The 11,337-nt window shown below is 43.0% G+C and overlaps 1 protein-coding gene across 1 annotated transcript in view; it reads left to right on the top strand.

The window, feature by feature from the left end:
• Nucleotides 1–11,337, top strand: part of WDCP (WD repeat and coiled coil containing) — a 24,977-nt gene that overhangs the window by 10,849 nt on the left and 2,791 nt on the right. The window contains exons 2-3 of the mRNA XM_008060262.2: nucleotides 4,767–6,611; nucleotides 10,706–10,823. Of these exons, the coding sequence (XP_008058453.2) occupies nucleotides 4,785–6,611; nucleotides 10,706–10,823 (1,945 nt within the window). The 5' untranslated portion in view covers nucleotides 4,767–4,784. The remainder of the gene's footprint in view (nucleotides 1–4,766; nucleotides 6,612–10,705; nucleotides 10,824–11,337) is intronic.

The following is an 11,337-nucleotide window of genomic DNA, read 5'->3' as shown; positions in this document are numbered from 1 at the left end:
CCACCTGGGCAGGCGAGATCTCATCTCTACAATAAAATCAAAAAATTAGCCGAGCGTGGTAGCACGCGCCTGTAATTCTGGCTACTTGGAAGGCTGAGGCGGAAGGATCGCCGGAGCCCAGCAAGTCGAGGCTGCGGTGGCTGGGAGCGGCCACTGCACTCCAGTCTGGGTGACAGAGTGAGACTCCAACTCAAAAAAAAAAAAAAGGTACTTTAGGATTGATCTTGTACAGGATGGATTGGAGGAAAAAAGACATATTAGAAGAAGGGAAAAGAGGAAGGAGGAGACTTGCAGTCATCTATGTTTAAAGTGATAATGTTCTGATTCAGGATTGTGTTAGTGGGAATGACAAGAAGGACTGGACTCAGTAAACAATTCTACGAATTACTAGGACTTGGTAACTAAGTTAAGGCAGGAGAAGTCGTCAAACTTAGTCTCTAGTTTTTAGCTTTAGTGAATTGAAAATGGTGGTATCATTGACAGAAATCAAGGGAGCTGCCATCGAGAGAGAAGCAGCTTTTTTTCTTTTATACACATTAAATTTGTAATGAATGTGTGCAGGGTTGGTATTAGACATACTGTAAAGTCTAGCATGTATTTGGATGTCATTGTAGCTCAGCAGTGGAGCCAGAAGAGCTGCAAATCTGAGAGTAGTGCACATAGGCCGTGATCATTGACCCATGGGAATGGGTGACATTGGAGGGAAGGAAAAGAGACAAGTGGTAAGAACTGAGCTCCACATTTTTGGCTCTATTACATCTGATAAAAAAATGGGAAAGAAGCGGGATTCCTGCCCATAGTGGAATCATTGGATGAATTCTGGAATACCTTGCAGCTGCTTGGGATGCCAGAGCAGCTATGTAAAATATTGAGGCAGATCTATATTACTGACTTGGAAAAGTGCCCGTGATTTAAAGTAAGTTAGTGAATGATATGTAACATGATTCCTCGATTGTCATTCTTTTAAAACTCCTTCTTAGGTTTGGGGAGTCTGTGTGAGGAGCAGCCCTGTTCCCTGTTCAGAAACCTTGGTGATGGAGTCCCTGCTCTCCCCCTCCTCCTGCTGCTAGAGCAGGGGAGCCTTGACTGACTCAGCCAGTGGGCGGCTTCCCCTTGGTTCTGAGTCTTCAGTGGTTGCCACCAAGTGAAGGGACAGTAAAGTGGTGTTCTCAGCAATGGATGAGTCCTTCAATGGTGGCAGCAGTGTTTTACTGGTTTATTCTTCCCAGCCTTACTTGGTTTCTGCTTGCTTTCTGAACCTGAATCTTTTTAAACATTTTTCCCAGTTTTTGTTTATTGTGGTAAAATACATCAACATAAAGGCTGCTATCTTTAATTTTTTTTTTTTTGGATAGGATCTTGGTCTTTTGCCCAGGCTGGAGTGCAGTGGTGTAATCATAGCTCACTGCTGTCTCAAACTCCTGGGCTCAAGAGATCCTTCTGCTTCAGCCTTCCAAGCAGCTAGAACTACAGGCATGTGCCACCATGCCCAGCTAATTTTTAAATTTTTTGTAGAGACAGAATCTCATTGTTTTGCCCAGGCTGATTTCAAACTCCTGGTCTCAAGCCAACCTCTCGTCCTGGCCTCCCGAATTGCTGGGATTACAGGCATAAACCACTGCACCCGGCTCCATCTTAACCAGTTTTTTTTTTTTTTTTGAGTTGGACTCTCACTCTGTCACCCAGACTGGAGTGCAGTGGCTGCTCTTGGCCTCGAACTGCTGTGCTCCGGCGATCCTTCCGCCTCAGCCTTCCAAGTAGCTAGAACTACAGGCGCGCTCTACCACGCCTGATTCATTTGTGATTTATTGTAGAGATGAGGTCTCGCCAAGTTGCCTGGGCGGGTCACGAACCCGCAGGCTCAGGCAATCCACTCACCTCAGCCTCCCAAAACGCTGGGATTACAGGCTGAGCCACTGAGCCCGGCTTAACCAATTTTAAGTTCAGTGGTGTTAACTACATTCATAATATGCAGCCATCATCACCATCCATCTCCATGATTCTTTTCATCTTTTTTTAATTTTTTTTGAATTGGACTCTCACTCTGTCACCCAGACTGGAGTGCAGTGGCTGCTCTTGGCCTCGACCTGCTGGGCTCTGGCGATCCTTCCGCCTCAGCCTTCCAAGTAGCCGGAACTACGGGCATGCGCTACCATGCCTGGCTGATTTTTTGATTTTTATTGTAGAGATGAGGTCTCGCCTGCCCAGGCGGGTCTCGAATCCGCGGGCTCAGGCAATCCACTCACCTCAGCCTCCCAAAGGCGCGGGATCACAGGCTGAGCCACCAAGCCCGCCTCTTTTCATCTTTTAAAACTGAAACTCTAACCTGCTAACAGTAATGCCCTATTCCCTTCTCCAGTCCTAAGTAATCACCATTCTACTTTCTTTTTCTCAGCCTGGTTCTTGAGCCTTCTTTTTTTATTTTGTTTAAGTTAGGCAGAGTGGCTTCTTTTGCTAGTACCCAAGAACTCTGACTCATTCCCCATTTTTTGTTTAAAAGAAAACCATGACACACACAATCCTATGTTTTTGTAGATTTCTTTAACATTTTCAAAGGCCACACACCAAATTGTTTGCAGTGCTTTTATGGGGGCTTTGAGATGGGGGAGAAGGGAGGGACTAAGGAGGGTTGGATGTGGGGGTAGCAGTTTTGCTTTAGATACTTCTGGTTGGTTTGAGTTTCATTGCAATGAGCATGTACTTTAGTGACTCAAATGCCTGGAAAAAAATATTCAGGGTGAAAAATGGAAAAAATTACTTGCCTTATCTTAACTTTTCATTGTAAGGATGTTGTAAAGATCAGATGCAATAGGGAATGCAAAAATGTTCTGAAAATTATCTGAATGTGAAGTAGAAATGGTGATTTTTAAGTCTCTTAAGTGGTGATTTTTCAGTAGAGAGGTAAAAGCCACTTTTTGGAGAGTTAAGAAAATAAGTACTAATAAAGTCAGATGTGAATATCAGGTATTCATTGATTTGGCAATGAAAGGATGAATAGAAATTAGATGATAAAGGAGACTTTTCTCAACATTTTAACTGGGAAATTTTCTAACTTAAAGTTGAAAGGCCAGGTGCGGTGGTTCACATGTGTAATCCCAGCCCTTTGGGGAGGCCAAGACAAGAGGATTGCTTGAGCCTAAGAGTTCAACACCAACTTGGGCAATACCGCAAGACCTTGTCTCTACAAAAAGTCAAAAAATTATCAGGCATGGTGAACATCTGTAGTCCCAGCATCTCAGGAGGCTTAGGTGGAAGAATCGCCTATGCCCAGAAGGTTGAGGCTGCAATGAACCATGATTGTGCCACTGCACTCAAGCCTGGGTAGCAGAGTGAGACCCTGACGCTAAATAAGCAAAAGTTGAGAGTACCATAAATACCAGCATAACCTCATTCTGGATTCAACAGTTATTAACATTTTGCTACATTTGTTTTGTCTCTGTTTATCTATATAAAAGTTGTTGTTTTGTAAAGTCATTTGAAAGCAAGTTGTAGGCATCATGACATTTTCTTCAAATACTTCAACATGTGTATTTTAACAATAAGGTCATTCTCCTGTATAACCATAATACCATGTTCACACTTAAGAAAAGTAATAACTTCATGGTGTCTTCCAATATCTATTTCATATTCTAATTTTCCCAGTTTATTTTTTTTTTTTTGGAGTCTCACTCTGTCGCCCAGACTGGAGTGCAGTGGCTGCTCCCGGCCACCGCAGTCTTGACCTGCTGGGCTCCAGCAATCCTTCCGCCTCAGCCTTCCAAGTAGCTGGAACTACAGGCATGCGCTACCACACCCTGCTGATTTTTTTGATTTATTGTAGAGATGAGGTCTCGCCAAGTTGCCCAGGCGGGTCTCGAACCCACGGGCTCAGGCAATCCACTCACCTCAGCCTCCCAAAGGCATGGGATTACAGGCTGAGCCACCGAGCCCAGCCGGCTTTTTTTTTTTCTTAGAGACAGGGTCTTACTCTGTCACCCAGACTAGACTGCAGTGTAGCCTTGAACTCCAGGGCTCAAGTGAGCAATCCTTTCACCTCAGCCTTCCAAGGAGAAAGGAATACAGGTGTGTGCCACCATACCTGGCTAATTTTTTTATTTTTGGTATAGACAGAGTCTTGGTATGTTGCCTAAGCTGGTCTCAAACTCCTGGCATCAAGCAATCTTCCAGCCTTGACTGCCCAGGATTACAGGTGCCATTGCACTGGGCCAGATTTCCCCAATTCTAAAAGTACTTTCTTTTGGTAGATGATTTTATTTCCTCAGGTCAAGATCCAAGGTTTCTACATTGCGTTTTCTTGTTATGGCTCAGTGGTCTTTTAACTTACAACACCTCTCCTTTCCTTTTATTCCTCTATAATATTGACCTGTGAAAGGATAAAGCCAGTTGTCTTATAAAGTGGCCTGTATTCTGGATTTATCTGATATAACTTTCCTTCTTTTTTTTTTTTTTTTTTTTTTGGAGTTGGGGTCTCAGTCTTGTCACCCAGGCTGGAGTGCAGTGCCACGCTCACAGCCACTGCAGCCTCGATCTGCTGGACTCAGTCGATCCTTCCACCTTAGCCTTCCAAGTAGGTGGAACTACAGATGCACACCACCACGCCTGGCTAATTTTTGTGGCTTATTGTAGAGACGAGGGTCCACCAAGTTGCCCAGGCTGTTCTTGAACCCCTGGGGTTCGGGCAATCCTCTTGCCTTGGCCTCCCAAAATGCTGGGATTACAGGCTGAGCCACCGTGGCTGGCCTAACTTTCCTTCTTAATCATTTCAGATAACCTTTATCGGAAGGATGGAATTGGGAAAAGGAAAGCTGCTCAGAACTGGACTGAATGTATTGGATCAAGCAATCCACCCAGTCCATGGGCTTGCCTGGACGGATGGGAATCATGTAGTCCTAACTGATTTACAGCTTCACAGTGGAGAAGCCAAATTTGGGGACTCCAGGGTCATTGGACAGTTTGAATACGTCTGTAGGCTGTCATGGGCCACACCTGTTACAGCTGACACACCCATTCTGCTCGCTGTCCAGCACGAGAAGCATGTCACTGTGTGGCAGCTGTGTCCCAGTCCTATGGAGACAAGCAAATGGCTGATGTCTCAGACCTGTGAAATTAGTGAATCACTGCCTGTCCTTCCTCAGGGCTGTGTGTGGCACCCAAAGAGTGCTATCCTGACTGTGTTGACTGCACAGGATGTCTCTGTTTTCCCTTACGTTCACTGTGACAACTCCCGGGTAAAAGCAGACATCGCAACCCAGGGTCGCATTCACTGTGCATGCTGGACCCAAGATGGCCAGAGGCTGGTGGTGGCAGTAGGCAGCAGCCTGCATTCTTATATTTGGGACAGTGCTCAGAAGATTCTTTACAGGTGTTTCTTCTGCCCAGTGTTTGATGTGGGCAGCTACATCTGCTCCATCAGAGCAACTATGGACTCACAGGTTGCCATAGCTACTGAGCTTCCGCTAGCTAAACTCTGTGGCTTAAATGCATCTGAAGTCTTTGTTGTCACACCCAATGTTGAAGACACTTCTCTGAATACTTTACCAGTCCCTACTGAAGTGTCCTCTGTGGGTGTAGAGGCGATGGATTCTGAAACAAGTTCTGAAATATCAGTTTCTTCCTCCTACTTAGATCCTCTGGATCTAACTCATATACATTTCAATCATCATAGGTCTGAGGGTGATTCTCTAACTTGTCTAAGAAAAAAGGACTACTTGACAGGAACTGGCCGAGATTCTTCACATTTGTTCCTCGTGACCTTTAAGAAGGAGGTTACTATGACAAGAAAAGTCACCATTCCAGGTCTGCTGGTTCCTGATCTAATAGCATTTAATCACAAAGCACAGGTAGTGGCAGTGGCTTCCAATACTTGTAATATAATTTTTGTCTATTCTGTCATTCCATCTTCTGTGCCAAACATCCAGAAAATTCAGTTAGAGAATACCGAAAGACCCAAAGGCATATGCTTTTTGACAGACAAATTATTACTGATTTTGGTAGGAAAACAAAAATGTACTGATACGACATTTATTCCTTCTTCAAAGTCTGATCAGTATGTAATTCGTGTGATTGTTAGGGAAGTAATGTTGGAAGAAGAATCCTCAGTAACTTCAAACGAAAGCCAGAGCACCTACTCTACTTTCAGTGCTCTGTTAAGTAAAGCAAATGGAGACAAGTTAATTGAAAGTCTTTCCCCTGGTTTTGGTCACCAAAACAGAGGGCTCTTGTTATCAGCTAATACCAGTAGTCATAATGGAAGGCCTGGAAGAATCCTTATTAAAGAAATCCAGAGTCCTTTGTCTAGTATCTATGAGGGCTCCATAGCCCCAGAAACACCGATTGCTGCACCTGCTGACCGGTCAGCATCAGTGCCCAGACACAGTAGCACACCGGACCACACCAGCACACCGAGGCCTCCTGATTTGCCTCAAGGAAAGAACTTACAAAGGAGAAAGAACACTTATCTGCTATCTGAGGAAGTGGAAATTTTATCTAGGAACATGAGTGAGATGCAGCGGTGTGTTTCTCAACTCAAAGACTTTCTACATAACGGGAAGAAGTCCTCTTCAGGGTATCCACTCTCTCAGGATCCCCCTTATGTTCACGTCATTTACCAGGTAACTTCTTTGAGGAGTCACCACTATACATAAAAGCTCCTGCAGCCAGTGGGCACTGCGGGAAGCGTGTATTGGTGAGGAAGATGGTGTCCTAACTGAGCCTCATTCACTGAACTGGCGTGTTCTGTTATAGGCAAGTTGGTGTACCTTTGCAGGTTGGTTGGTTGTTAACCATACATCTTGCTTTTATCATGTGCATGATTTGAACAAATGAATGACTGCACTCATTCTGGTAATTTAAATTTAGGAAAAAAATGTTTTAATCATGCGATTGTGTTGTGAAAACCTTTTCCTTATGTAATAGAGATGTTTTTCCAGTTATCAAAAAGATCGTGTTCATTTAAAATGTTCTGATACATTTCTTTCCTTTCTTTTCTTTTTTTAAGAGACAGGGTCTTGCTCTGTTGCCCAAGTTGGAGTGCAGTAGTGCAATCACATCTCACTGCAGCCTTGAACACCTGTGCTCAAATGATTTCCTGCCTCAGCCCCCTGAGTAGCTGGGACTATGGGCATGTACACACCTGGCTAGTTTTTTGTTTTGTTTTTTAATTGTAGGGATAAGGTCTTGCCACGTTGCCCAGGCTTGTCTCAAACCCCTGGACTCAGGCAATCCTCTCGCCTTAGTCTCCCAAAGTGCTGGGATTACAGGTGTGAGCCACCATGCCAAGCTTCTTTCTTTATTTTTTGGTCTTGCTCGGCCTCCATCTGTGACTTTTTAAAGAATTTGAATAGGTAATTCATTTACTTGGTTAAAGAAGCAAAACAGTTTTTGTTTTGTTTTTTTTTTGGTGAGTCAGAGTCTCACTCTGTCACCCAGGCTGGAGCGCAGTGGCACGCTTACGGCCACCGCAGCCTTGACCTGCTGGGCTTCAGCAATCCTTCTGCCTCAGCCTTCCAGGTGGCCGGAACTACAGACACGTGCTAACACTCCCAGCTAATTTTTTGATTTATTGTAGAGACGAGGTCTTGCCAAGTTGCTTGGGCTGGTGTCGAACCCACAGGCTCTAAAATCCTCTCGCCTCGATCTCCCAAAATGTTGGGATTACAAGCTTGAGCCACCGCACCTGGCCGCAAAACAGAATTTTGACAAGATGGTCTCTACTAAGAAGTCTCACCCCACCTCATTCTTCTCAACCTCCCTGTTCCCCTTTCCTCCTTTAGATAACCCCCTTTATTTTTATTTCTCTATGCAGAGAACTATATACAGTGTTCTGCACCTTTCCTTTTCCAAGTAATAATATAGCCTTGGAGGGCTCTTCATGTCAGCACACAGAACTCATTTGCATTTTATTTTTTACAGCTGCATAGTATTTCCTTTCCTAATTACTAAAGAAATTGAGGGAAAAAATTAACAGTACAGAAATATTGAATGTTGAAAGTAAAAATTCTCCATAATCCTACCATTTGAGAAAGCCACAGATATAGTTCATGTTTTATTAGATAATAGATATAAATATTTCCATAATTTTTCTCTGCATTTACTAAAACCGTATCTAATCCAAAAGACATAATACCTAATTATTTATTTTTCTTTGGTTTTTTTTTTTTTTTGAGTTGAAGTCTCATTCTATTGCCCTGGCTGGAGTGTAGTAGCATGCTCACGGCCACTGCAGCCTCGACCTCAGGTGATCCTTCTGCCTCAGTCTTCCAAGCTGGAACTACAGGCGTGTGCTACCACACACGGCTAATTTTTTGATGTATTGTAGAGTTGAAGTCTCACCAAGTTGCCCAGGCTGGTCTCAAACTCCTGAGCTCAGGCAATCCTCTCGCCTTGGCCTCCCAAAGTGCTGGGATTACAGGCTTGAACCAATGCACTTGGCCTTAGATTATTTTGTCAATAATTTATCTTATTTTTAAAACATTTGTAATATGAAATCTGCCTTTTTTTAAGAGCTAAAGTTAAAATAAATGGGGTTTTTTTTGCCTTTTTTAATTCCTTAGTTTCATATTTGAAGTAATCCAGCCAAGCTATTGTTGTCACTGGTTACCTCTAGAGGGTAGAATTTTGGGGACTTTCTGCATTATAAATTTCTGCTTTACTTTTTTCATATTGATTTTATATTCCTTTTATAATTTGAAAAGTAAAAGTTAAAAACAACATAATTAAAAGCAAGGAAGCCGGACTCGGTGGCTCAGCCTGTAATCCCAGCACTTTGGGAGGCTGAGGTGAGATTGTCTGAGCCTGTGGGTTCGAGATCTGCCTGGGCAACTTGGTGAGACCTCATCTCTACAATAAATCAAAAAAATTAGCCGGGTGTGGTAGCACACGCCTGTAGTTCCGCCTACTTGGAAGGCTGAGGCAGAAGGATCGCTGGAGCCCAGCAGGTTGAGGCTGCGGTGGCCAGGAGCGGCCACTGCACTCCAGTCTGGGTGACAGAGTGAGACTCCAACTCAAAAAAAAAAAAAAAAAAAAAAAAAAGCAAGGAACAGTTTCCTCTATAATTTCAGAAGTTACATTTCATAAGCGTTAGATGATTTGTTTATGACTTTTACAGTTTATTTCTATGACTTCATTTTGAAGTGCTATTAGTAGACATATTCTTTGAGTGGCTTATCCTGCCACAGACAGTATAATTTCTCTTTTAGCCAGGCACAATGGCTCACACCTGTAATCTCAGTGCTTTGGGAGGCTGAGGTGGCAGGATCGTGTGAGGCTAGGTGTCCGAGACCAACCTGTTAATGGGGCCCTGTTTCTACAAAAAAAAAAACCAAACACGTTGGGCATGGTAGTATAGTAGTGCCTACCAATGGTCAGTCCTAGCTACTTGGGAAGCTGAGGTGGGAGGATCCCTTGAGCCCAGGAGTTTTAGATTACAGTGAGCTATGATCATGCCACTGCACTCCAGTCTGTACAACAGAGCGAGACCCAGTCTCTCAAAAAAAAAAAAATCTTTTATAGTTGAAATTATATTTCTCAGTATTCAGAAACTGAGTCAGTGAATTGTGATAATTTTAGCAACAAAATAAATTAGACACTTATAAAAGTGTTCTTTAAATGCTTACATGTAGATATTGTTTCACATACTATATAATTAGAAGTAATATTTTAATTCTGTAGTCTATGATTATACCTTTGGGCTCTTAATGTATCTTAAACTAGAGCTATAATTTTTAATATTTTCTTTAGTTATATTTGAAACCATTTCTAAAGATGGTTTAATTCTTAATAATTTTAAAATGTACAAATCACTTATTTTCATTTGTGCTTTTTCTAAGCTGAGTGAATTTTTACAACAGTTTGTTTATTTTACTTATGTAAATCTTCTGCCTCTCTACCACTTAGGGTATTCTTTCTGGGCTTTTTTTTTTCCCTCATACTCCTGACCTCAGCGATCCTCCTACCTTAGCCATCCTCCCACCTCAGCCTCCCAAGTAACTGGGATTACAGGCATGAGCCACTGTACCTAGCTAAGCATTTTTTTCTAATAAGAAAGCATGAAGTGTCTTAGCTATATCTAAAAGAGCCAAGTTGTTGTTCCGCATCATCAGATTGTGTCTCTCATACTGCTGTTCATCATCCTATAGTGTTACTAGTTGTATCCTAGGAAAGCCCTTTCCTAGTAAAGACTTAACCTTAGGGAGATATTAGCAAAAGAAAAGTAAATTAGTGCTAGTGTTTTGCTCTGATCCTTTAGTTGTATCAAATAATGCAAAGAGCTGCTTATTTATTTTTGTTTTTAATTTTTTGGAGACAAGGTCTCACCAAATTGCCCAGGCCGGTCTCGAACCCCTAGACTCAGGCAATCCTCTCGCCTTGACCACCCAAAGTGCTGGGATTACAGGCTTGAGCCACTGCGCCCAGACAAAGAACTTCTTATTTAAAACTGAAGTCAAGGCCTGGTGTAGTGGCTCATGTCTGCAGCCCCTGTACTTTGGGAGACTGAGTTTAGAGGATTGCTTGAGGCCAGGAGTTCCAGATCAGCCTGGGCAACACAGCAAGACCCTGTCTCTACATTAAAAAAACAAAAACAACAAAACTGAAATCCAGTTGATTGTGGTAATAGATGAGGATTTTTTGAAACTATTTATTCTTAAGAAGTTTTAACTCCATTGTTTCTGCAGATTGTTTAACAATTTTTATTTTTTATTTGAAGAAACCTTGTTATGAAGGTCTTGTTATTGAAAAAAGAGCGATCCTTCTCTGTGATGGCAAACTAAGGCTCAGTACAGTTCAGCAGGTGTTTGGCATCTCTCTCATTGAAATGCTGCATGGTAAGTTACATTCAGAAACTGACCCTATCCAGCATCCCAGCCACCATCTATTTTAACTTCCATTAGTAAGAAAATGATGGGGTACCAACCAGTCATTGATTCACTGGGTACTTACGAAGTATTGTTGCCGGCGTGGTGGCTCACGCCTGTAATCCCAGCACTTTTAAGAGGTGGAGACGAGGATTGCCTGAGCCCAGGGGTTCGAGACCAGCCTGGGCAACTTGGCCAGACCCAGTCTCTACAATCAATAAAAAAAAAATTAGCTGGGTGTGGTAGCACACGCCTGTGGTTCCAGCTACATGGAAGGTTGAGACAGAAGGCCCTTCCAGTTCCCCACTGTCTGTAAAAATCTTACGAGGATTGAGTTCGATAACATCGACTGCTATGTTCCCTCACTCGAAAACAGAAGTTTGTAGTCGTTTTTTGTTTGTTTGTTTTTTTGAGTTGGAGTCTTACTCTGTCGCCCAGACTGGAGTGCGGTGGCCGCTCCCGGCCACTGCAGCCTCGACCTGCT

This window comes from Carlito syrichta, unplaced genomic scaffold (assembly GCF_000164805.1).
Source record: "Carlito syrichta isolate Samal-C Ts95f unplaced genomic scaffold, Tarsius_syrichta-2.0.1 Scaffold304574, whole genome shotgun sequence".
In the NCBI taxonomy this organism is placed as follows: domain Eukaryota; kingdom Metazoa; phylum Chordata; class Mammalia; order Primates; family Tarsiidae; genus Carlito; species Carlito syrichta.
Note: the sequence above shows the minus strand (reverse complement) of the source record. Positions and strands in the feature narration are given on the sequence as shown.